This window comes from Anas platyrhynchos, chromosome 25, assembly GCF_047663525.1.
Source record: "Anas platyrhynchos isolate ZD024472 breed Pekin duck chromosome 25, IASCAAS_PekinDuck_T2T, whole genome shotgun sequence".
NCBI classification, from domain to species: Eukaryota; Metazoa; Chordata; class Aves; order Anseriformes; family Anatidae; genus Anas; species Anas platyrhynchos.
Window position 1 is genome coordinate 8,641,287 of NC_092611.1, and position 27,497 is coordinate 8,668,783.

At 47.4% G+C, this 27,497-nt stretch overlaps 1 protein-coding gene across 2 annotated transcripts in view; it reads right to left on the reverse strand.

The window, feature by feature from the left end:
* The window catches only part of CADM1 (cell adhesion molecule 1), a 178,043-nt gene extending 153,312 nt beyond the window's left edge, over positions 1-24,731 (reverse strand). Inside the window, exon 1 of one of the 2 annotated variants that reach the window (XM_038167497.2) lies at positions 24,575-24,731. In XM_038167497.2, the coding sequence (XP_038023425.1) occupies positions 24,575-24,716 (142 nt within the window). In that variant the 5' untranslated portion in view covers positions 24,717-24,731. Of the gene's footprint in view, positions 1-20,270; positions 20,453-24,574 lie in introns of those variants that run through there. The other variant, XM_038167499.2, reaches the window with a different exon arrangement.
* Between the last annotated feature and the right edge of the window lie 2,766 nt (positions 24,732-27,497).

A 27,497-nucleotide genomic window follows, 5' to 3' on the forward strand; every position in this document is an offset into this window, starting at 1 on the left:
CCTCATCCCCCACCAACCCTCAGCGAAGATTAGCCAACAAGAAGAAGCAGCAATTCAGAAAAACGCTCCATTTAAAAAGCCATTTAAGTGGGAAGTTACGAGCTGGGTATATCAGAACCCACCGTCCTTCCATTTGTGGAAACATTAAAAGATCAGGAAAGGGCAATAAATACGGTACGAGCATCAAACAGGGATGCAGAAGTAAATGTGGAAAACAAACCTTTCTGCACCTTTCTGTTCTTTATGGAGAACAAATAGGCTTCCCCTACATTTAAAGGGCTCACCAGAGCCTTGCTGATGGAATTACTGCTTTGTAATTAAACATGTCTGCTTGTTTCACACACGATACACAAAAAGCAAAGGTGCATAAAGCAAGATAATTTGAGCTAGCTCACCCAAAATGAGACAGAGAAGGTACCTTGTGTGATACAGAGTAAGAGCACACACCACAGGAGTTACAGCAGTGAAGATAACACACATCAACATGTTAACCCGGAGCAACGTGGGCATCGAAGCCAAATAGACAGATGTGAGCTCAGCCGGCAAATATTCCCTATGAACACACACTGGTAGTACCATGCTTTCGAAATCTCGATACAGCTTTAAGCAGGAGAGGAAAACAAAACAAATGATTTCACAAACCAGCATGCCAACCCACCATACCTGGAGATGAAAATCTGTCAGATGTATAGATCAGCTACCCTGAAAGTAGAGTCAGGCAGAAGATGCAGCCCTTTTCCCTCTACAGTTTTGACTACCAAGTTTAATGTGCACACACAGGGATACAAACTGGGTCAAGCCATCTTCCCTGCTGCTTGACAAGCAGTTTTCATTAACGGAAATAATAAGATCATTGTTACTAATTGTCAGAGGAACAACAATTGTGAGACCCTTTCAGGCCAAAATACATCCTTTTAGGTGACTATGCTTTGCCTTACTCAAGTTTTGCCTGAAGAGCACTGGTCCAAAAGTCAGTTCTGCAAAACTGCACTGAGCCTTGAAATCAGTATTTTAGCTTTACTCTGCGTACCTTTTTTCTTTAAAATCTATTTTAGAGGCTGCCATACTTCTGAAATCAGTTTTAACGGCCAAAATCACTTTGTTTTTTGGTTGGGTTTTTAATGTAGGAAGCTGTATTTTTTAAGCTTCCATTTAATTTCATCTCATGCATGGGAAGAATTCTTCTTCCATTTGATTCTAGTTTGACACAACACAGAGAAGATCCATAATTCAGTTAATCACTCATCATATAAACAAAGAAACCTCTTGAGAACCAGAGAGCAACACGTACATGTATTTGCAATGCATAAGAGGGTATTTTTTTTTAAATAGTAACAATGCAATCTATTCAGTGCAAAGAGTATGTGAGGCCAATTAAATACTTTGGGTTCCATAATTATAATTGCAGTAATGAATGGAAAGGAGCATTACAGCTTGCACAATGCAGTTTTTATTCAATTCAATGATTCAGTTCTTGTCTGCTTTCAACTAACCTTTTGTGTCTCTTCATATCAGATCTTGCAGATTACTTTCAGAATATAATAAAAATAACCCCCAATATCCCAGGTAATGTAGTACATTAAGTATCCTTTGATTATGCCTACATGCAGTCTACTGTCAGGATTGTTCTCTACATAAGTAACATTCATATTTGTTAGTTTTCAACATCAACAGAAACTCAGAGTGGCTTAAGTCCCATTTGAACAGTCTGGCATGCCCATAAGAGAGTAAACGGGTTGGCCCACAAGCATCAGATGGGATTACAGAAGTAACACGAAAAGCAATTCATTTCCTGTGTTGTGTTATTACTCTATTCTTAGGTTTGGTAGGGAAAGTTCTCCTCTAACATTAGCAATGATTTTGTTTATTTGGAACAGGGCAGAAACCAGAAGGTATAACAAAAGCGAATGCTGCCTTGCACTAGGCACTGCGTAACATCTAGTATGAAAGCCATCGACATAAATAACTATCTGGGAAACAAGACAACAGTAGGGAAACAGAAGTAAAGACTGGCAGCATTTGTACTGCCAATACAAAGGAGGTCTGGAGAGCAAGTTGCATCCCTGCCCACATGACAGTAGCTGTGACATTGCACACACTGCTTTCCCTCCCTGTGAGCAACTGCTCCATGCACACACACAGTAAACACAACAAAAACATTGGATGCAGACCCTCGGAGTTGGAAATGCAGTACTACAGACTGCACAGAATACAGGAGCTTATTTCTGATGCCACAATCACTTAAACTAAGTTGAAGAAACCTCAGTTGCGCTACAAGCAAAAGCTGCTTTTACTTCTGAAAGAAAATTTTCCCTTTTCCCATACTCCAGCAATTTCTCGTGGCTTCACTGCAGTGTTCTGCTCCCCATTTCTCCAAGATTTAAAGATTGCTGACAAAGACTATAGACAGCTTCTCCTTTACACTCCTTCCCCAATTAGCAAAGTCAGATATTTCAAACATTAGTCTTATTTCAGTGAACACCGTGCTCCCTAAGCAAGCCAGATGGCTGCAACTAGAGAGAGTAAGTGGAAGAGAAGCACAACAATGCTGTAAGAGAAGTCTAAGTTTCTCCGTGTTTGTTTAAAATAATTTGCATCAAGCCACAGTTTACCGAAAAGGATTGCTTCCTCACTTGCCCCAACAGCCACAAATCTCTTTAGAGACAACATTGCATTACACCCACAGAAGGTTTATGCAACATAGTTAATGTTTGATACGTTAGTCATGACTCCAAAGCACTGTTTTCTTCATTTACTAAATTCAGAGATGTTCATTTTCCCTGAAAGAGAAAAGGGTTAATGCTAGACCAGAGCTACACATGTACTGACGCAAGGCTTTCACACCAAAGATTCCTTTTTCTTCTGTATTAAATTCATGTAGCATGGTCTGGTCTGGTACCATCTAGATTTGTAAAGAGTGTAGTTATTTGGTATCTAGCTGGATGATCTGATCACCTTTGCCAACAAAAGCCCTGTGCATCATGGCAACGTCTATATGCAAGTGGGCCCTTTTAGAGGTTTTCTGCCTTCTTTTCTCACAGCTACAGGCAAATATTACATGCAGCTCATGCTGCTCAACAGCAGCTCAGACTGCAACACGGAGCTTCCTTCCCGTTTCTACCAAGCTTGTTTTAGACAGTTAGAGGCATCCTGCAACTCAGCTCCCAGATTATGGGAAATCAGCTTTTAGAAAGCTTTCCAAAATCACTGCCTGCCTCCAGAACTTTCAAGAGACTCAACCGCATAGCAAATCAACCTGACCACACCTTCCAGTTATGTCTATTCATTTGCCTCAGGTATTTTTCAGAACAAGACCACTTTTAGGCCTCCCTTCGCTCGCCTGGTTCAGGATGGTTCATCAAAGGCCAAAAGGAAATCTGTAAGACAGCTAATTACACAGCTTTCACATTTACCACCTTCTAATGAACCGAATTCACAGAATTTGTCATCCAGAATTTAACAAGACTTATCAATAGCCACATGCAGCAGTCATACTTGCCTATAATTAATACAGACCCATAAAAGCTTCAATACTACCCCAATCTGGGCTGAGAGAGCGAGTACGGACATATTAGTTGACATTTCCTGTTGACTGAATTAGAACATCTTTTAATGAGGCTCACTTCAAAACCATTTTAAATCCATTTGCTCATGTCAACATCAATGTACGCAGCATTATCTACCAATTAGTAAACCGGAAAGTATTCTTTAGATAATCTAAAATCTCAGTAAAATATTCAACATGTCATTCATTTACTACAAACTGCCCTATAAAAACAAATTACTGGAACCAGCTGTCACAAAGCAACAAGTATCTAAGGACAGAGTGCTTTTTTTCAGAAAGCATCTAAGTCATTAATGTTAACACACCAATGTCATATCTTCATCTCATGCAGAAAACGGTCATCCCACACACTGTCTGTCTCAAAGGACCGGGTGAAGCAACTAGGAGCATTTATACCACGATGTGAATGCAAATAGCTCTGTCTTGGAGTACAGGAGGTCTTCCCGGTAGTCAAATGCGAGAGCTGGGACAGCCTCTGCCCTCCTCTTCCCTTCCAGTTCCAAGGATCTGACTTCTGTGCTGTTCCTCTTGGCTCTCCTGAAGCACTGCAGCACTGGATGCCCCACGGTGTGATGGAGAGGCTCGTGACCCAAAACAGGCATCTTCTCAGGTGTGTTAGCAGAGTCCTGCCTGCCTTCACAGGTTTATTAGGAATTGCCAGATTAAGTGATAGGAAGGTGTTTTCCGGTAGATCAGCTTGGCAGGGATCTTAAGTGGCTCACTATGTTCAAGCCAAGACAACTACAGCGAAATGATTCCAGGAGCACGGCTCAGGTAGGGCACTTGGCCAGGCTCACCCCAGCCAAGCTGACAACTGCTCGAGAAGGGTTTCTAAGGAGCTGAGCTCACCCAGCACCCACACAAGCCCTGCCCAGCAGTGTGCAGCTGCTGCATTCACCCAAGAATATCATACCCCGACAATTCCCTGCCAGCCGCAGGATTGTGAGCGTCAGAGTAGGGAGGAATCTGAATGCCTTGGCAGAAACATAGCAAAGGTTGGTTGGTTTTGTTTTATTTATTTATTAAATATTCACAAGAAAACAAATCTCCTCTTTTTCCCCCCGAAGTTTTTCAAGGGTATAAAGGGAGGCTTGGAGGTTTTTTTATTTTTAATCTCTGGAGTGTGGCAGACCTGTAAATCTTGCATTATGCTCTGCAGAGTGTCAGGCTTGGGCTTCATCTTGGTCTCAGATTAGGCTCCTGAAGCAATGAATCTTCCATCACGGAGGCCATTACCAACACAGTTTTCCTTCATTTTGGACTGCTTTATCCCTGATTGTATTATCAAAAACTTATCTTCAACCTTCCCTCAGCTGTAAGAGGCTCAGTAGGCCTCCAGGCTTTTCAAATATTCATCAAGCACGGAAGCCAAAAGCTGAAAAAGCAGGAGCTCCAAAGATAGGACAAGCTGTCCTGTACAACCCAAGATTTTGATACTGTAGCACAATTCTGTGCTTTTTAAGTATGTTACTTACCAGCATTACACGTCCCTTTGAAAAATCAATTTGACAAAATCCTCCAATTTAAATAGAGCAGCATTTTGATGGTCTTCCACTTACGATCCTTCCAGTTCTTTTCATTTAACACTGCTGTTGCAAACAAGCAGTCTGCAGCAGCCTCTCCTGGGGACAAGATTAATGCCTTCATCTCACCGAAAGGGAAGGCAGGATTTCTGTCCAGTCCGTCACCTTCACGGCACACACGGTGAGCCTAACTTGAACTTCGCAGCCCTCACAAGAAACCCTCAAAGCATGCTTCAGACATGCTGTTTCCTCTTCCACTGATTTTCCTTGAAGCTCTCAAACCCACACACAAGATGACGGTAACTGAAAGAAGCCTCCAGTCCTCTGCCATGAAGCCTAGGTTTAGATGCTCTCTAGGACAGGAATCGTCTTCGCTATTTGCAGTAACCGAGACAAACGGTCACCAAATCCCCAGACACTAAAGCAATACAAAGGAAACAGTTTACAACGTGAGCAAGAGCTACTGACAACTTGACATGCTCTCCTTTCAGAATTGTGTTTGTTTACATTGTACCTACAACTACAAAACCAGAGGAATTTAGCCTTATTATGGATTCTACTGCAATACTGGAAACCCAGTCTTAAACCAGCAACAGGTACATATTTCCCTTGTAGTTGTTCCCATCTGAAGACACACCTGAGCTGCAGGAGAGCAGCCCTGGGTAAGGCAGCTCCCTGGGGCCCTGCAGCATCCGAATCCCACTCGTGTGTTTGATAGGACCACTCTAACGAGGACGTGTGAGCCAGGGTTGTGCCAGAGCCGTGACACTCTCAGAGCAGCTCACACTGCACCCTGACCCCAGGGACCACACGTGCAGGAAAATGCAGGCGCTGCAGTCAACACCTCAGCCCAGGAGCCTGAATCGCTTTGGTCCCAATTAGCACTTTGACATCAGGTGCAGATTAAGCAGCCGGCAGGAAAGTTGAATGACTTACGAGGAACGAATCCTGTGACAAGGGTCATACCTCAAGTACTCTTAAGTATTTGCCTTAGATTCAGGCTGATTAAGCCAGCCACGGCAATCTGCCACAGCAAATTAATGATACAACAGCCAAAGAATTATATAGTATAGAGAGGAAGAACATTTACATAGGCTGGGAATGCGTTTCCACAGACGGAGAAGAAACTAACCTTTCAGATCATATTAAAATCATGCGATCCAGAATCTCAAATTACTGTATGCAAATTTTGATAATTTAAAGGCATTTATAAAATTCAAATAAAATAGTCCATGAATATTGAAAAATGCTTAAGTGCTAAGTTAAATGACAATTTTCAAAACACACTAAGGAAATCTGATCGTAACAAACCAGTCCCATGAAATACCATATCTATCATCAACTTTTTAATTACCAATTGATCAACATGTAGACAGTGTAATAGCTTTCAGCTTTTAATTACTGAACTATCAAAATTCCAACCAAAAAAAGGAACCTCCAGAGATGAAACTGTAATGCTTGATTATTCATTGCTACATAATGAATGATTTGTTTTTAAACAAGATGTCAAGTTCCTCATGTAATCCATCTGGATGTGTGACTCTGCAAAGCTTACACTGCCCATATTAAGTACTCAGGATTCCTATCCTCCCTTTTTCCTGACCCCACAAGTACAGGTTTTTTTTTCCCCCCTCTCAGGCAAAACACTCCTGAATCAAGGTGCTGAAAGGCAAACAAATCAAACTGAGCTGCAAATCCAGACAAGCAACTCCATCTCCTACCGAAGGGACTGGTTTTGCAGTTGCAATTCATCCCTCCTGAGAATAAATAGATATCCCTTCCTACTTGTCTATATGCCTGACAAAGCAGCTCCAAACTGAGAAGTGCCTTAGCTGAGCAGCGTGCACAGTTCTCATTTCACACGTACAGTGCTGCTGAGATGGCTGGTATCCTGAAAAGCTAAGGCCATAAGAACTGGGACACAGATCCTAGGTTTTCCTCACATAGTCTAAGCTGCTGTGAGAGATTTAAGACTGTAAGTGTTGGTATTACACAGGAAATTACTTGGACAGGGTGGGGTGAGACGGATACTTAAAATAAAAAAAAAGTCTGTGGTCTAAATTCAGCATCAAGGGCATTATATCTAACCAGTGAACATAACTGCATCTCCATTTACCGCTGCCTTGCAGCATCACACTTTCGCAAATCAGCTTACAAACTTTGATTACTTAGGAGTGTGCTGAGTTCACATCATCGGCAGCAAGTCCAGCACTTCATCCTCCCAGCAGCTGGCACTATACAGCACTGATGAAGCCACATGCAAGTACAGGAGGCACCATCTGTTACCTGCCTTGTTTTTCCCTCTCCATATTTGTTTGGTTTTTTTTAAATGTAATAACCATTGCCACCTTAAAATACCTCAAAACCTCAAATTACACCCCCAAACTGTCATTTTTCACTGGTCCAAAGTACAAGAACTGAATATCTTCAGCAGCTTGAGGATGTTCCTCATGTCTGCAGGGAGCCCTCTAGAAGCCACAACCCCTAGGGAATATTTTGCCAGATCCAGGATTACTGCATTTGGAAAGACATTTCCTAGAAACAGTCATTTGGAAACACAGGGGGTCTAGATAGATATGTAAAGCACCCTGGAAGTAATGCTATTAAACAACGGTAGTTCAGGCAGAGCGTATTAGTCAATTAAAAAGAAACTACTAGCAAATAATGCATTTGTTCCTTCAACCCCAGTGGCAACGATTAACATCACTCACTCCAAGCCCCTTGTGTATAACATTACAGATGTTTTCTACTCATATCCTCCCCAAATAGTATTCCACATAATGGCATCTGTTCCCACCAAAAAAAAAAAAAAAAAATTGCCTCTTATTTTTCCTTCATTAAAGCCTCAGAACCCCAGTTGTTGCCAGACAATACTTCCTCAATAAATTAGCACAATACAGCCACACCTAGGATTTGATTTCTCCATGAAAAGCCACAAGCTCATTTCACACACTTCCCTTGGGAAGCTGCTGGTATGCATAGCTTGTACAGATTTTCACAGAAGAAATTCAGTAATCAGTCCAGTAGCTGTAAGCACTTATGACAACAATATCTATCAACGCTTACCATATTTACAACTAAATCATGTAAATACAAGTCAGCTCTCCTCTGCATGCTGATAACCTGGACAAATGAATGCTGAAAAAAAAAAGTCACTCCGAGAGAAGACTAACATACAAAATCACAAATTGTGAGCAACAGATACAGATAAGTGAAATTGCTGAAGTCAATGCACAGGAGGAAACAGCAACCACTCTGAGCACTGACTGCAAAACCAAAGGGAACACCCAGGACTACTTCTGCCACTGCTGCAAGCCACGCGAGTAGTAATTTATGTGCTGTAGTTTCTCAGAGCTTGGCTTCTATTCCACACTGTCCATATATTTTCCAGAAAAATAGGAACATGTTGCTTCAATATCTACCCGGAGCTGTTCATTCTATCTGCCTTTGAATTCCTTATAAATCCTAGGAACCAATTTAAAATGAAAAGATACCAATTTCAGAGGTGCTTTTTTCACTAAGATTTACCGTTTTATTATGCTTATTAAACTGACAAAAACGACTCTTTAGCTAGTTCATTCAAATGCAACTTTTACAGAGGTTTAGGCAAAAGATTTCATTGGCATTTATAAATCAGCTGAGCAAGGAAAAGTTATTCTTTAAGTAATCTGATTTTTTTGGCACAACAAAAATACTAAGTTATTAAAACTTTAATATTGTTTTGGATTGCATCTTTAATGGACACCACTTTATTGGCCTGCTACAAGGGATATTTTATTTAAAGCAAAGAAAAACTGCATTTCTAAAGGCTTCCCTTGTGAATTCAGTGACAGTTGGAAGTGCAAGGTTCATTCTTCAGGCAATGAAACCCAGCAGCAGCAGCAGCGAACAATCCACACCATTTTTCAACAATATTCCCACACCCCCTTTAGTCTGCGCTTACCAGACAATGTTCCCATTAATTTCAGCACAAAATCTTTTCATAGATACCAACACAGAGAGCCAGCGCTATAGGTCAGTCCGTTTGGCTCTCCCCAGATGGACAGGCAGATGACCAGGCTCAAAATAGCTTCCTAATGCTTGTTTATTCACTGCAGAATTAATTTACGTTACTCTCTTGTTTTACAAAAGGATTAATATGTGACATGGGCGTTGATGGGCGAACACGACACACTTTTTCCAGCTTGTACCACTGCAGGAGGCAGCACTGGCCTGTCAGCCAGCAGCCTCCTAGGGGTCCCTCAGGGCACCAGGACTACCACTGACCCCATGCTGGGCTCAGACAGGGCAGTAAGGCCTTCCCAGTAAGAGTAAGGCCTTCCCAGTAAGGCCTTCCTGCTGCCACCACCGCAGGAGGCCCATGCATGCCAGCAGGCCGCACACCAGCCAAGAGCCTCCACTGGCAGCCTGGAGGCCTCGGTGGCCTTGCAGAAACCAGCACAAGCACTGCTTACCACTAACCCTAACGCCCCTCCAGGAGCTGTTTTTAATGAAGTCCACGAGAAGAAACCAAGCTAAAGCAACTGCAAATAAAATTCTAGGGGCGTAGTGACCGGTGCTGTGAAATTCCATAGTGAAAGACCCTACAGCATGGCAAAACCCTGAAGATTACACTGCATTTTAAGCCTGAAAGCAGATTTAACTACTCACTGCTGCTGTAACAGATTACTCATAAAAAGTCAAGCTACCTCTTCACCCACTGAGTACATACAAGTAGTGTAAATTCTTAATTCCTTGGTTATTTGCATGTACCGCAAGTTTCTTTAAGCTGCTCGAGATGTCTTACCCTCCAGATGCACAGCACTGTTCCACAAACACTGACTCATTGCACATGGCTGTGCATTCCCTGAGGATTAATTCCTGAAGTTAATAAAAATGTTGGACTCGAGCTGCCAACGTACGCCAGTTGCATACGTCCACCTATTTTTCTTCTCTATTCCTGCCTCGGTAGTCTTGCACGTAAACCCAAAGAAGTCAGATTTTGGGAGGGGTGTGGTGTGTGGGTGGGAAGGAGAGGTGTCAGAGAGGAAAAGGTGAATTGTAAATACAATGGGTCGTCCACAAAACATTTGAATCTTGCAAGGAAATACAAAATTAATTCTATGGTAAATAGTTAAGTTATATTTATGAGGAGCTCTTACTAAAGACAACCTCTGTGATCTCAACCAGGAGCAAGATCAATAGACCCATCCAACTTCAACATGAAATTGAAAATGAAAAGCTACCCAAAAAAGACAAAGTAACAGCTTTATCTAACATATAAACACCCCTTCAGAGCTGCATTCTACATACATCGTGTTGTGCTAACATACTTGAAAACTTAAGATCCAATTTACGAAAAAGAGCCTAGAGGAGGGAGGCATAACTGTGTATCCAAAATCCTCACAGAGATTTAAAAAGCTACATCATTGGTTTTGCTATAAACCCCCTGTTTACAAGGCTCTATGTACTGCTACATAGCAATAAATGATTTGCCTCCAAGTATTTTCTTTATTTCTTGTCTACAATTTTCTCCATCCTTCCCTGAAGATGTCCAAAGGGAACAGTGTTAATCTCCTATCTATCCCACTTTAATCCTTGCTTTTATTTAAAAAAAAAAAAGTGCAACTACACTTGACAGGCAAAAGAAGCAGTAACTGGCAGGTTCGGCTTTGGTAGGGTTGATTAACATGTGTACATTCTACTAAAGATTATATGGAATGATTAAGACCTTTAAATCAAACAAAAAATTGTTTAAGTGGGCAGAGCTCAAAAACCTGAGCATAGGAGTCATTTTCAGTAGTTCTGCCTACTAGGTTAATGAGAAATATCCATTTCAGAGCCACCCTCAGACCAGAAGCTGAGCATGGAGGAAGAACAGTGCTTAAGTGCGATATGGCAGAAAACAAAAGTCATGCAATCATCACCTTATACATCCACTCCTAATGACACAGCATAAGTCTTCATTTGAGCAGCAGTTAAGCTATTAGAAAATTAAGTTCAAAAGTGAAAAATTCAAACGACAAAGGAAAATTATACTCTGTTTTTACACACCCAGAAGAACCTTTCCACACACCCAGACTTCAACAGTGACTAAGAATGAGAAGCTGGAACAAGTTAAATGGGTTCTGCCTTATTCCCACCATGAGCTGCTGTAAGCGTTTACAACGGACAGATTAGGAGCATGCTGTATCAATACGGGTACCGACGCCAAGCCACAGAGCTTTCTGCCAAATCACACTGCTCCCGGCAGGGATCTCTGCTCCTCTCCTCCACCCACACACACCGAGCCCGCGCATCCTCTTCTGTTCCACCGTCCATATCCAGAAGAACAATCGCTTCCCTCACATAACAGAGGGTATTACTTTGCAGAAGAGCAAGGGAAATACCAGCTCACTCAGCAGGATGCCCTATTACAACCAAACTACACCCACTGCTCAACTGCAAATCAAAATGTTTCCGCACATCAATTTAATTTGACCCCCTGTTGGTTAATATGTGCTAAGGAACTGGGCGTAGTTTCTGCGGACTCCGCACAGCATGGTAAAAAACTAGGGTGGTAAAAAAAAAAAAATTAATCTGCTTAGAGAATGAGTTTCTGTTAAATGACCTAGATTCTCACTGTCACCACAAAAGCACTTCCTATGATAAGAAAGGGTTTTGCTTTGCTTTGTTCCTGCTGCACCCATCCCAAAAAAGCACGCTTACTCCAAACAGGCTCAACTAACCCAAACACTCCTCCCTCTTCACACCTGAGTTTGACAAAGATGACCATCACTGACAAACATTCACAGTTTTGATGTTTGACTAACTATCCACCTGACTCCAGAAGCCCAAGCCAGACAGTCGTCATGAAATGGTACCAAAACAGCATCATTCCGGATCTCAATATGAAGCAACGTAATGAAGTTATCCAGAAATCTTCCCCCAATTAAGGCAGGAAATGGGATCTGGGCATAAGCATTTCTAACGAGCTGCTGACAGCAAGAACAACACAGCATACTTTCTTGTTGAAGTTGCTCACAGGTACACGGCAGTGACTACCCTCAATTCTGCTAGGAGGAGCACCTACTTTACACAGGCTGGGGAAAGCACGAAGGGCAGCTCACAGGACCTTCTCTGCTCCTGCTGAAGTCTTTTCCTTCTGACTTCATAACCTAAGTACAGGTAAGCTAATATGGATAAAGATATCAGAGAGGCAAGTAGTGGGAGTACAAATGGATAGCCCATGTTTAGAAGCAAAATAACTTAGTATCCAAATTAGAAAAACAAACAAACAAAGAAACTAACAAACAAACAAACAAAAAACCACTACAGCACTAAGTCTCTAAATGAGAATATTTTAGGTCTTCATTATAATGAAACCAGTGAAAATTAGATGTGACCCTCCAAATAACCTAACTCTGCAGTCCAGGGTTTTCATGTTTGTCCTGGTTTATGCAACAACAACTTTGCTTAGGTTTACCCAACACAACTTCACCGCATCATTGGATTATCTGTGGCATAACAAAAAACCTTACTTCAAGCAATGTTTTAAAAGAACTGATGAGTATCTTTTAGAGCAGTATTCCCAAAAGCAAGCCATCTTATCTGCAATGTCCAGCAAGAAGTTGGGAATCGCTTTCTGCTTTAGGAAAGTTTAAAAGAAATAAATACTTGTCGTTCTTCTACAAACCTCGACCAACTAATCCGTACGTAATGCTTGAGCAAACACAACTGTGTACCCAAAGGCAATTATAGCTTTACAACTGTACGGTAAGTGACAGTTTTGATGTTATGGAGCACAGCAAACATTAGGAGCTGGGATGGATGTCCACATGCCTCCAGCAGGCACAGTAGAAGGCACAAGAGACAATTGTGGCTGAAGAAGAAAAATCTTTGCAGGTAAGCCATACCCAAGAGCCAGCAGCTTTTCTCCCCTATTTGACCCAGCTGTGCAATTTCATTGCCTTTCAATGGACAAAGAGCAGCTGTTGCCCAAAAGTTATCCCATGCCCCACTGTGGCAGCAGGGCAGGGAAGCGAACGGCTTTCAATAAAGCCGTGTACGTTTGCCAAGGTCGCAGATGTCTCGGTGTCACAGAACACATTTCAGAAGAGCACTACTGCAATAAAACGCATGAAGTGAAAGTGCTGTCTCTGCAATTAGAGCTGGAGACGAGCGTTCCTCTTCTCAGGTACGACATAAAGGCCAGGAGGGCACGACACCCCTTTCTTTTAGCGCGTTAGCCCAGAGCTGATGCATAACGCTCAGAGCACACAAGGAAAGTTTTCTTTCTAGCCTAATTTTAGTAGAGCCCTACTTCACTATAACCCCAGCTCCAAAGCTGAACATCACCAGTATTTAGAAGTGTTCTGAGAGGGAAGCTGCCAGGCAGCCTCATTTAAAAACAGAGAGGCAGCAACAAGCAGTTCCTCATGCTTGATCCGATTACTCTGATCTCTCTTTTGATGCTGCACTCACTCGTATTTCTATTACTGAACGGGGGGAGCAAGAGAAGGGGGGGAATGGCACTTTGCTGCTTGGTGCTTCTTTCTCCCTCATCACACTCCCAAGGAGGGATACACGCTGTGGTAACTGGCATGAAGTGGATGCAAGAACTGGAAGCCACGGCAGCCTCGGACCTCTCCTGCTACCGCCTGCCAAGTCCTGCTTTGGTCTCATGCTGTCCATGAGAAGATCACATCCACAGCTGGCACACCGCTTTAAGAAAGGTGTGCTTCCGCATCAAATTTTGAGATGTCTCAGGTCCAAGCTCACGAAAGTTGTCGTGTGGTGGATTAGCACTTGAGTGCATCTTTGTGAATGGAAGAAAACCACTCGAGTCCACCTCAGAGACGATCAACTCGTGATGCTTTGCGATAGCCTGGGGAATACAGTAACACTTCCATTCTGGCTGCAGACCTTTGAAGAGATTATAAATCAGATTCGGTTGCTCACAAACTGTTAAAAAAGGGCAAAACAAGATCAAAGAGGTTCATCCACAGCCGTAACCCAAACCCAGTGTTTTATATACCCAGAGCTTGTCAAGAGCCAGTGTAACTTCAGGAGGCGACGTGCCAGGTTTGCAGATCTCCTCGGCTCCACCAGCTCCATTTGCACCTCCACCACCACTCAGGTGGTCCAGAGACCACCACTGCCCACGGTGCCTCGCCTCCAGGAGCTCCCCTGCCTGCAGGGGATTAACAGCCCACGCTTCAACTCCTCACCCCAGATAAGCGCCCACGCTCTGCATGTCAGCAGTGCAGAGCTCGCATAGTTATGCTGCATCGCTACAAAACCAGAGGGAACGTGCAAGCTGCCTTCACCCCGACGCGAGTAACGCGCTGGCATTGCCTCAAGCTCTGTACATGAAACGCCTGCCTCCTCCCAGAGCTGGCTGGGGAGCCGGTACCCAGCGCCTGGTGGTCAGCAGCAGATCACCGTCCTGCAGGAAACCCAAAGGGAACGAACCGCACAGTCCCACACCCTCCCTAAAAGCCAGCGAGGGCTTGCCTGTGCCCTCCGGCAGCTTAATCCTGTACACGGCACCAGACACTGTTAATGTAATTGTCAAATGCATTTTTCAAAGAGTTCCCTCACTTTCAAGATGCTGAACATACAAGAGATAAGAGAAGTTCACTGTCATGTAAGCTAATCAGTACCTGAACCTTCTCGGAGAAAACCATTTGAGCAAAACGTTCAACTACAGTTTTTTGCTATTAAGCTTCTTTTGCTTCACCAAGGAGTCTGGAAAACGTAGTACCAGCCACGGACTTTTGCTGTCTGTCCTAGTGAAGAATCGGGCCAGTAATATAAATTGTTTAGGGCAAACACTTCACAGCTGGTCTTGGCAGGGAAAGCACATTTCTAACACAACTATTCCCCAGCAGTGCCAAACATACACCTGCATTTTAAAGGAACGCCTGTCATCTCCTACAGCTCAGAGCCCATCGTCTCCTCAACAATTACATTTCCCTCATATTGTCACTAACAGGAGGGAAGGGGCTGACACCGACTTCAGTGATCTGGCAAAACCCACAGAAATATTAACTGCTGCTGCTTTAGAAGTTACAAAAAAAGCCAAGCCCTGGCTATGAACACCATTTCCATCTACCCTTCAGAGAAAGCCCTGTGAACTGGGAAAGCCGCTTATGCAACTCCCGATCACAGCACTGCAATCCCCAGAGGCTGAAGCTACCCACACATGCCCTAGGAAGGTAAAAATATAAACCAGAGAAAACAACACAGCACCTCCAGATAGGAACGACAGCCAACAGACACCAAGATATGCAAGCATTTCCAGTGACAAAAAAAAACTTATGCTGAACAATCTCTTTAGTTTTTATGTTAAGACAGCCCTTGAAAGTTTTATATTTCTGAGCAGAGATGTGCCTGAATACCATTTTAAATACCATTTACCTCTATACTAGTATCTTAACAGGGTGTCAGTTGTTATAGTAGCACCACCTTGAGATATCCATTAGGGTTTGATGTTATTACTCAAAATTTTAAACTACAGAAGAACATACTCAAACTGAACTGTAGAGTAGAAATATCATGCTGGCCAAACAGGGCCGTCACTGATTTTAACTAACTACCCATGCAGGCCAGTAGGAGTTCCTAGCACAGCCCAGGTAAGTGTTTTAAATAAAACAGAAAAGCCACTCGGCACGTTCAGCAGGTAAACACCAACTATGACAACGCTGCTGTTCAGGTACTGTTATCACTCACGATAATACACGCTGAACAGATGAATGAGATTAACCCCAAAGTCCGATTTCCAAAGTCCCATCCACACTCTTAGCACAGCTCCCTAACAGCTAACTCCTTTGCCATACAAAGACTTAAGATGCAGCCCAATGTGCAGCACGACAGGAAAACCAAGATCACCAGGTAACAAATACACGAGGAAAGATGGGGAAAAAAAGCTTATTCTGGGGGAAAAAAAAAGCCAAGAGAAACCAGGCAGATTCTGTTCACGAGCAGACAAACATCAGAAGAGGAGCCAGCTGCCACGTGCATCACTTGCACTCGGGCTCTTTGCGCTTGCAAACCAAGGAACCAAGCACCCAAACGCAGGGGCAGGGCTCGACCATGACCAGCCACGAGCTGGGAGCAGTGGACCAGACACCGCGCACCAGCGCGTAGCCCAGACGCCAAGCGCTGTTGTGAAATACTCCCCTTCCAATTACTACATTTTTGATTGAAGCCTCGCGGTATCTTTTTTTCAGACATGCAAAAATAGCCTCTTCCACCAGCATTCTCCCCTGGTGCCTGGTCGTGAAGCCAAGCGCACCAAAGCTTCCAAGCCAGCACTGGACGACCTTCAAAGAGCTCTGTGGTGGAGCTCCCGTGAACCACAACAGCAGCTGCTAGCTGCAGCATACAATTAAATCGCCAGGGAAGTAACTGATTTATGAAACTTAAACAAGTACATACCACTCGTAATTACAACATTCCAGCTAGGGTCTCTTCTTCATTGCAGGTTTCCAAACAAAGTCTCTTTATTTAATGCCAGTGGGTTTGTGCCACTAGAGAACAGCACACAGTATTCCTCAGAGGAACAAATACAACTTTTTTAATGTCGCATCCCATTTCTCAGAAGAGATACAGATTACACGTCCGGCTTTGCTTGTACTCTCAAACCGCTGCATAAGTATTTACTTACTGGCTGAATTCCAGCTGCAGTGAATGCTGCAGACTTACAGCTTGCATTACATTTAAAGCTTCTGAAGTCTGTTAAAATCATATCTCCCTGAACCACAGAAAGCAACTTCATTTTTTTTGGATATGCAGAGCCCCTGTATTCAAGACAGGAGTACTGCTACACTGTCAAAAAAAAGGCACCAGTTGTTAAAATCCCTTTTAAAATTATGACAATAATCTCTAGAAAAGCTGGCGCTGAACAGAAACGCCAGAAAAATCTGCCTACATGCAATATCAGAAAGCTATTTTGTAAAGTAGGTTTTTGAGCAAACATGTTATTAGGAGCATTTAAACAGTCATTTCAAAGAGAGAGCAGACCTAGCCTAAAACAAACGCTTTATTCTGGGTGGCCCCGGGCAGACAGAGGGCGAGGAAGCCGACCCATCCCTTCTCAGCCAGGCGACGGGGCAGAGCCCCGGTCCGCACGCCTCTGCCCCCCCGAACACGCATTGGGCTCTGGCACAGACCTGAGGAAGCAACGCCAAGCCATCTTCAGTTACTGAGTCAGGGCTGTTTGATTACAAAGCCTTCTTTATTTACACACCCAGAAGAGACAGAGTGAAATACAAGCAAGGAAAACAGCGAAGCAACATCAACAGACCAGAGACTGATAAGGACGGGCGCGCACAGGAGGAGCGCGTCTCCTCCTCCCGGCCTCAGGTGCACCCCAGACACCTCTGCAGAGGGAACCGCCAGCAGCCCCCGCTCTTGCCAAAGCATATCGCGACGTCCAGTGCATATCGTGACATCCAGCGCTGCCAGCAATAAACCCAACAGGTGTCCATCGGGCCAAAGGTGCGAGGAACTGCCCCCTCTTGTGTGTAGATCCTGCACAGAGCAGAGCCGGCTCCCCGCGAGGCTTCCCATCCTTGGAAATCACAGGAGGCTCCTTGGCAGTGGTTTCTCAGCCAGATTGTCGTGCTTATAAACCTGTGCCCAACTGCCTACATGCAAGACAAATGAGCCCAAGCTGCAATCCAGATGGATTACTTTATTTACCAGCCTCTTCCTTGCAATTTTCCTCAAGTGTTTGCATTTCATGCAGAACACAACCAGAACGTCAGTGTATTTTCCAATGAAAGCGCCCAGCCAAGTCTCAGCAAAACCGTTGCAGATCAGCAGCTTTGTCTTGCTTGCACACAAAAGCTCCTTAGAAACTGACTCCGTATTTACAAAGGAGCAAAGGTCTTCCCCTGGCCTATTGCATTTGGGGCTTGTTTCACGTTGGCAGATGCCGCAGCGCGCAGTTGTGACCGCTGCTTGTCCCGAGGCGCACCCGCAGCACCCTTGTATCAGCACAGCCGTCGCACCCAGCACCACGACCGGGCTTCGGAGCAATGCTGGCACCGCTCCTCTGAACGCCTCCCGCGGCTTCGGCTGGGAAGTTATTCTTTCTAAACTGCTGTGCAACATGGCTGTGTGCCGCCAGGCAGCTGCCGTGCTCCAGCGCTGACTGCGTCTCAGCCTTAGCCGAAACCACCCCTCAGCTCTCGTCCTACTTCGCAGGGGTGTTACAAAGTTTAATTCACCGTAAAGCACCGCGATCAGATCAAAAGGTGCTGCAGAAATGCACGGATTCGTCTCCAGGTACCAGCTCAGTTTAAGCAGAGTCCTAGCATTGCCTATCGCCAGCCCAACCACCCGAGCTCCAGGCGGGCAGGGAAGCGATGGCAGCAGACTCCAACGTGTGCTCCGGCTCGCAGGATGCTGCTGCACCACGGTACAGCATGAGGCTGGCGTTTCTTGCGTGGCAAGCGGTACGGAGACACGGCGACAGCGGGCAGCAATCACTGCCAGACACCGACTGCCACACTGCTGGGTTTCTCTTCCAGGAGTACTGAGGCTAACAAACTAGTAGCTTTTAAAAGACAGGGGAGAAACGGAAGGAAATATCAAAAAAAAAAAAAAAAAAGCCAGAAGTCTTCAGCGTTAAGTTTTGTCTGAAATACATTAAAGCAGGACTTTTAGGATGTTATCCTTTATTCGCGACAGAGCACTGGCATCACCAGATAGTTATCTTCTACCAACAGCATCACCATCTCGGTTCGTACCGTGCGGTGCCTTTCGCTATCGGCAAACATCAAGCGCACACGTCAGGCACCGGCATCGAGCTGCAGCACCCAGCCCCGGCTCGCTCCTTCCCAACGGCTCCAACGGGCTGAAGCGGGGCTGCTACGGCCAGCAGCGGGGCTCCAGCTACCAGGCTCGTGCTGCTGTGACACCGCACGAGCCCCTGCTAAAAGCAGCCCTTAAAAACGATTTGAAACGCGAGGGAAGATGTTGGGAGGCAGATGGCAACACAAAGAGCGAGCGGAGTTATCCCCCAGCAGGGCTTTTGTTTTTATTTCAGGCTGGTCGAAGTGGAAGCTCTCCACAGGTCAGACCGACAGACGATTCCCTGCGTATGGAGCTGAACCGAGCGCAGATCCCACCAAACCCACCTCCGCGCAAGCCCTCCGAAAAAACTACGAGGACAGCGCGTTAATCACATAAACATCTGGGCGGCTGCTGCCGAGCCGTGCCGGAGCGACACAAGTGTTTCCCCAGCTCCTAATAAAAAGGGGCTGCCACCGACGGCTCCTTTCCACCCCGGGGGCCGCAGGGCAGCCGGAACGGAGAAAATCGCGGGGACGGGGCCGACCCCCGGGGCCCGCAGCGGTGCCCCCCGTCGGGCTGAGCCCCCGGCGGCGGGAGCGGGCAGAGCGCGGCCGTGAATAAAGCTCTTTGTTCGGCCGCGCTGCCCGCCCCCCCCCCCCATCCTTCTCCGTATCAGCGAAACGCAACAGATCGCTCAATGGCTCGCTTGTTCCGCCGCCTGGTCCCGGGCAAGGCACGCCAGCTCCGCTCGGCGCGGCAGCCGCTAAATGGAGCCTTGTGCGGGCACCGGGCGGCCCCGACGGGCTGCCCCGACGGGCACCGGCACGGCCCTGCTGCAAAGGACCGGGTCGGACCGGGCCAGGATGGGCTTCCCCTGGGGCAGCGGGGGCTCGGGGCTCCGGGGCAGCCCCGCTCCGGTGCCGCCCGCTCAGCCCAAAGCCGCCGGGACGGGGCGGACAGACAGACGGACGGACGGAAGGAAAGACGGAGTTGCACGCCGCTGCCAACAGGTCGGCGGCCGCCCGGCGAGCCCCCCCCGCGGCCAGCAGCCGCTGCCATGGAAACCGGCACCGAGCCGCCGCCACCGCCGCGCCCGCCCCGCGCCGCCCAACGCCCCCCGGCGGAGCGGGCAGCCCCGGGGGCGCCGCCACCACCGCTCCGAGCCCCCGGGGGGCGGCTCCGCGGGCACCGCCCGCACCCTGCGGGAGCCTCCACACGGCGCCGTTCCCCCCCCCCCCCCTCTCGCTGGACGGACAAACAGACGGCCGGACCGACGGGGCGCCCGCTGCCCCCCACCCGCCCCGCAGCCCCGCGGCGCCCCCCCGCGGACGGTGCGCACCGGGTCCAGCCCCGGGGGGGGGTTTTGGTGGTGGAGGGGATGAAGGGGGGAGAAGGGGGGGGTCCGGTGCGCGCCCTACCTCTGGGGATGACGGCGGCGGCTGAGAGCAGCAGCAGGAGCGGCGGCAGCGGCAGGAGGCGGCCCGGGGGGGCGCGGCGGGGCGCGGGGCCGCGGGGCTGGGCGCGAGCCGCCATCGCCGGCACCTGCTCGGCTCTGCGCCCCGGCCGGCACCTAGCGACCGCGCGCACCGCTAATGAGATGCGGCCGCGTCACGGCGCGGGGAGGGGCAGCGCCACGGCCTCGCTCCGCCCCGACGGGGGGGGCGGAAGGGAAGAGAGGGGGGGGGACGCGGCCCGGTGCCCCCCCCCCCAGCGGCGGAAAAACGGGAGGAGGGCGGGACCCACCCCCCCTCACTCCACTTCGGGGATGGGAAGGGAAAGCAGCGGTGGGGAGTGGGCGGCGACGCTCGCGACACGCGTGGGGGGGCGTCGCGATATGCGTGGGGGTGTCGCGACACGCGTGGGTGGGGCCGCGACACGCGTGGGAGCCCCCCCGCACACACACTCCGCGGCCGCCCACCCTCGCCGACCCCCGCGTCGCGCACCCCACGCGTGTCGCGGCCCCGCCCCGCCGCGTGTCGCCCACCCGCGCCCCCCCGGGGGCCGCCGCGGCCGGAGCCGGCAGCCGGGCCGCTGGAGGCGATGTTGAGCCTCCCAGCGGCCGCGGGAGAGGCGCGGCGAGGCCGGGCGAGCCCCGGCGAGCACGGAGAGAACCCGGCGGCAGCCCCCGGACCGGCAGCCCCGGGACCCGTTACCCCCTGCCCGGTACCCGCTACCCGACGGCCGCCCCCCTGGGGGTCTCGGCACCCCGCAGCGGGCTCGGAGCGCCCGGGGAAGGGGAGCCGGGCCCCAGCCTCCGCTGCTGAAGCACCGCGGGCCTTCACGGGCAGTGCCGGGGGGGGGGCGGAGGGGCCGTCGGGTGGTGCTGCCGCCGCTAGCAGGGTTATTCCGCGCTAAGCTGGGCGCTGGTGAGTTCTCAGCCCAACTTTATCAGCACGTCCCTGCTGAGCCCGCAGCTGAAACGGCTCCGGGCGGGCGTTGGGTCCCAGCGCAGGGCTGGGGGGAGCCCCCACCCGCAGCCTGCCCCCACCCCGGAGCCGTGCCCCGTGCCCCTCCCGGGCTGCCAAGCATCTTCGCCCTGGAGAGATGGCAAGTGCCACGTACACGGAGTTTCAGGCTACCCTGCTCATCACGATTGTGCGACTAAGCCGGATTTATCCTCCCGTTTAGAAGAAAGCGTTTGTCTTTGTCCACGACGCTAAATTCCCTTCCCTCCAGAAGGACTTTAGCACTGGTAAACAGCTTGGGCTTGAGAGACTTTGCATAGAGGCTCCATTTGCCTCTGTGTCATCAGGCACCAGATTATCTTGTTTGTCTATTTTTAATTACATGTTTTAGACCCCTTTGTACAATATTGTGCATTATGACCTACTGCTGCTCAAACATCAAATTGGAAGACAACCCATATTAAGTAAAAAGGTTTATAATAATTTAAGTATTCATAGGGTGCAGAACAATAAGTAGTAGGAAATACAATTTGCATAATAAATATCAATATCACAATAGCTAAAACAAACCATGACAAATTATCTGCTGCTAAATGACCGGGAGATTATAGAATGCAAATTGCAAATCCTGAACTCTAGGAAATGACTTCCGTAACCTGCAACGTCTCGTTCAGCAGACAAAAAGGGACTCGAGATGCACTAAAACTGGCTGTGTTCCTGCTGGAAACATCTTATTGCATTCCATTATGCATCAACTTTAATTTCAAGAGGAAAACGATTTCCTCTGTCCTGGAAGCTTAGCCTCAGATTATTTGTCACAGTGTGTTTAGCAGTTATGATATTGAAGCGTGAGCCCCATTGGCAGTGATTGAAAGCTGTATTAAATCAGCGAGGGCTCAACTTGCAGGCAGCGAGAGACAGCAGCTCGCTAATATGGGAGTGGTAGCAGGAGCAAGGGAAGGGGAGAGGAGAGAAAGGTCTGATGAAGGTTGACCTGACCCACAAATATAGCTGATATAATTGTTGGCATTACATGACAAGGTTGCTCCCGAAGTGACACATCCCACTGACAAGCAGCCACTCATTCTTGAGACTCGCTGTGACCTGTCTCTCATGGGAGGCAGCCAGGAGCCACAGAACGATGGAAAAACCAGTCTGTTCCTGCTCCAAGAGCGAGGCTGAGCTCAGGCTATGGCCCTCCGGGTTGTGAAGGCCTGTCGGCATCCGTGCAGCACGTGGCACCAGGGAGAACCTGGGGGCCTCGGGTAGCAAAGCACCAGAGGGAACAGCCCCTGCTCCCTGCTGCTTTGGCTGCTTTAGGGTCCCCCTTGCACGGCTGAGCTGGTGTAGCACAGCCCCCAGCGAGGTGCTTTGGTTTTCCCTCGTTGCATGGCGTGGGGATGCTGTCACATTGGTGTTGTGGGCAGAAATGCTGCAGCACCCCGTAACCACAGCCCCTCTGAGCTTCAGAGGTATGCGGATGGAGGATCACGTTTCAAATCTCGTCTCTGGGTGTTAGGGGTTACGAGCAGCAGGAATTTCGCACAGGAACCTTTCCTGTGCCACTTGTGGCAATCCTTCAGATTTATCATTCCTGCCCCTCCCGCCCCCCAGCAATTTAGCACATCTCAAAGACCAGATGGTGTTTTTGCATTTTAAAACTGATAATCAATTGTTTGTTAATTCAGTTTTTAAGTCAAGAGCAGAAATAAACTTAAAAATGAGAATTGCAATCTGTGGCATACTTCTGGAGAAAGAGCCAAACCCCATTTCAAACACACACATAAGACAAGAGGAGCAGAAAGAATGAGAAACATTAGTTGTGCTTTACCTTCCTGTCACACGAGCTTTGGACCCAACTTTGGGCAATGTTTTGAGATGCCTTGAATGAAACTTGGTAGCGTAAGCAAGCCCTGGCTCTTTGGATAAATAGAAATTGGCGAGACATCAGGCTGGAGATGGGAGCAGCTCCAGTGCAGATCACTGGTACTGCCTCTGTGGCTGCTGCTGGGAATGGGGTTGGAGGGTTCAACCTCACCTGGCTTCCGACTGATTTGAAGCAGCTGATGTTAACTACGGCCACTTCATAAATAAATGCAGCCAACTGATGGTTTCTGTTCCTTACTTTCACAAAGGCTGGTGAACCAAGATTACTCGTTAGTCAAAATGGCTTTCCGTCTTGTCCTCCAGCATTGCCATTCGCTTACTGTGTGAATCTAAGAAGGGAAAAAGATAACCTAAAAAAGCCCAAGTTTTCCACTCTAGAAAATGAAGGTAATGCACACTGCATTTAACTTTTGCAGGTACTGTGGGACTTTCCATTCTTACACAGCTCTTTGAGTCTCAGATTAAAGGTGCTATAGAGACTGAGAGACCAAAAAGATTTCTCTACAAATGGCAGTGTTTGTTCACTCCACATACTCTGTCAAGAGAAATAAAACAGTTGTCGATCTTGTGAAAAGCACCGGCTCTGAAATTTTCAAAGAACTGCATGGAATTTTAGCCACACAATTCACATTAAAGCTGGCATGGGGCTAAATCCTGTGTAACTCTTTGAAAATTTAGGAGTTTGTCAAAAGGAATCCAGAAAAGGATTAACCAAGTTATAGCATTTCAGATTTAACAGCTCATCTGAAGGAACTGTTGCGTGCTTCCCCCAGCCGGACTGGCTCCCCGCCGGGGCCTCCGAGCATCTCCCTTTACCTGTCCCCAGAAGGAAGCACTGAGTTCAGCCTGCTTAAAGATCGGGTAAAAATGCAAAGCCTAATTTCCACTCTTCCACGTACTGTGACAAAGTTGTCATTTGCTACGCTCTCCCTATAGAAATTCAGTGCTTTAGTTACAGTACAAATATCTCCCAATATATTTTATTTATCTGGCTCCCACTGCGATCAACAACAAATTTGTTCAAAATTTTAAAAGGTATAAAACAGATGCCAAAATACAAAGCAGAACTACTGCTGCCATCACCACGGAGGAGAGGAGAACTTTATCTCATCCCAGCCCAGCAACGCACAAGGATGTGCGCCCAGGGAGCAGCCAGCATCTCCCCAGCAGGGCAGGGGGGAGCCTCAGTTGCTGGTGGGAACACTTTTAGGGGAAAATACCTGGTTTGGTCCTAATCAGTTACAGCCTGACATCAGAGAGCGGAATACATAGAAAAGTTGAGCAGGCTGCTGTGCCACAGCGGGCAGCTATGTCCCGCACTGCCGGGCAGGTGACCCCCCAACCTAGTGGCACGCTGGAGGTGCATGTGGCACCACAGCCCCTCTGCAGACGGGAAAGCCAAGTTAGCCAAGTTGCAGCAGTGCACTGACCTGCCGGGATGACACAACAGGCAGCTAGCACAGAGCTGAAGGCAAAACGTGCCCCTCCAACACCGCGGTGTTTCAGGTAAGGGTTGTTGGAGCTCCCCGTTCCCAAGCGCTGAGGAACAGCTGCCACATTTCGCTGCAGCATTCACAGCTTCTTGGAGGTAGCTAATACGGTACCAAACACAGCCTGCTGGCAGTCTGGAGAGCCTTTCCTTCTTGCAGGGAAGGAAACAGCAGCTCCGCTTCAGCAAATATCTAAGCAGAGGCTCAACTTGCAGCATGTGCAGTCACATACATGTCTAAGTATTTTGCTGGAGTGGCATTTACATGGAAAAGACAGTACATTTCCAAAGGATTCAAAAACAACTGGTGCCAAACCAGTAAATGAAAGCAACATTTATACAAGTGTATAAATACGTTGACTTTAATTCCCTTGCGACAAACACTGCAGGCACACACAAAGACCAGTCACACTTGCTGAGAGCAATAATGTAGTCTTTGTAAAGCGCATATGCTCAGCACCCACTGTAAATACGATATTTTCATTTATAATTTACAAAATTTTCTTTAACACCTACTGGATATTTGCATTTGCTTTGTCCTTTTCCTGCATGTGGGGGGCCTGTTTTTAAATTTTCATTTTCGTTCGAGACCTAGAAGATTAAATTTAATTATTTTTTAAGCCACAAGTGTGACAATAAAACAAAAAAGTCTTTTGATTTTGGAGAAATCCTATTGAGGATCTGAAGGGCTGTCATCAGTGCAGCATCAGTCTTCATTATCTGATTCTTTTTTCAATTGGCAGAGCTTTACAGAGAACACCGCTCTTTCAACAAAATGATAAAGGGGTATTTGAAATAAACAGAGAGAGTCCCCAGCCAGTGAATACCTTAGATTGCTACGGACCGTGACTTAATGCTAACTCCTATGAACTTCTCCTTTTTTATCTTTTAATAAAAAAGCTGTACAGATGGGATTTTTTGCTTGGCTAAAACCTTTGTTAAAAAAGAAAACAAAAAAAAAACCCTAAGGAGCAACAGCCACTAAAAGTACAAAAGTTCTCTCCAAGCAAAATCTCTTGCATGTATTTATTTGAGACGGTCCAAAAAAAGCATTTTCGTGCCACCGATGGCTGATAACCAGGTGCACTGCTGTCACCTCCCTAGCTCCTCTGCTATCGTGTGCACGCAGCAAACTAGAGCAACCCAAGCCTGGATGTGCAGCATGCCACCTCTCCCTTTCGGCAGCAACTTGGCACCTGGAGGCACTGTCACCAAGGCAAGGGCTCACCGAGCCAAGTTACAAAGGGCAGGCGGTCTGCTTTCATGGATTTAAGATTGCTTCTACACACCGGAAAGAGCCTGGAAAGGTGCACCGTGGCTTTCATTAAAGGAATTTCCCTTCCACTCCAGACAATCTTGTCATTGATGCATACAGGCAGGAAATGAAACGGCAGCCCAGGACCGTGGGAGGCAACTGTTGTCGCGCTCTATTCTCGGTTCGGCGAGGGGAAAAGCAGCCCAGCGAGCCTTGGTCTGTGCTGCTCCCCTGCAAAGTATTTCAAGTTTCCGATGCGAAGCGGGGGAGAGATGCCTGCTTTAAGCTTCACACAAAAGCCGTTTGGAGCAAGCCAATGCCTGATGCCAAGCAAGACACGAGAGAGGCTTTGCACAGTGCGGTGGCAGGCGGAGGGTAGTTGCATTTCTAGCTCGAGATGTGTGTCAGCTATATTTATCAGCAAGGCAGCTGCCACATGAAACCCTGGAGCCCTACTGGGTGTTAAAACTCGGGAGGCAGCTCAGCTCCCCACTTCAACAAAGCACATGTTTGTACATCAGCGGCACGGAGCACAGGCCGGTATGCATTCCCCCCTCCCTCATCTCAGCAGCATTGTCAGAGACGCCCCCGACTGCCAGCTTCTCCTTCCAGGAGGGTTCATTAAGCCTTGGCATAGCTCGTGCTTGTGTTCAGCCATTGCAAAGCAGGGCATAAAATAAGTTCCTGAAGGAAAAATGGCCAGGAGCACACCACGGGGAAAACCGAGTGCAGATCAGAGGCAGAATGAAAAAAGATGAGAGCTTATCCCAGCTACGCAGGTGCCTGGCAGCACGTGAAGAGCGAAGTTCATGCTCGGCTGTGAGGCTGGGATCTGCACCACACCTTCATCAACATCTGCCGAGGCATACCTGAGTTCAATGTTTACATACACATTCTCCTACAGACATAATCTGGAACAAAAAACACGCTGTAAAACAGCTAGCACACCTCTGTCACTGAAACAAACACCGTGGATGTGGACCAAAAAAATCACTTTGTGAGCAGCACAGCACCTAGCACAGCTCCTGCTCTCCACAGCCGTAGCACCTGGATGCTAACAGCACAAGTACAAAACTTCATGTGAACTGAACGCCTTATTTCTGCCCGTCCATTACGACAGGGCTTCATCTGGGCAACAGGATTATGTATTGGTACAAAGCAGCCATGCATCAGCCACTGTGACTATATTATTTAGTGCCTGATAAGATACATGCACAAAATACTGATTGGTTTTCTATCATCTCCAATAATTATAAGCAGAAAGGTTAAGCCCCCAAGTCTGCTGAAGCAAGATGAAATATTTTCAGATGGTTTTAAAGAAACCAGATTATTCCCTCGTGTAACAATAACGCACAAAAAAATCTAGCCAGTCTGGCTCCCCTGCCGGTCTAGCCTTTTTACTGTTGGATAATAAGGAATAAGCTATAATTTAGATTTTTATTTTTTTTTATCACAGATCCAATTGAGAAAGAGGGACGAATCATTTTACAGTCTTGCGTCATCTTTTCCTGCAGATGAGTCTAATGCACCCTCACCATAAAACTCAGGAACTGTGCCCTCCGCATGTTGTTGTGACAAATTTCAAATCAAGAGGGTGCTTGAATTGGAT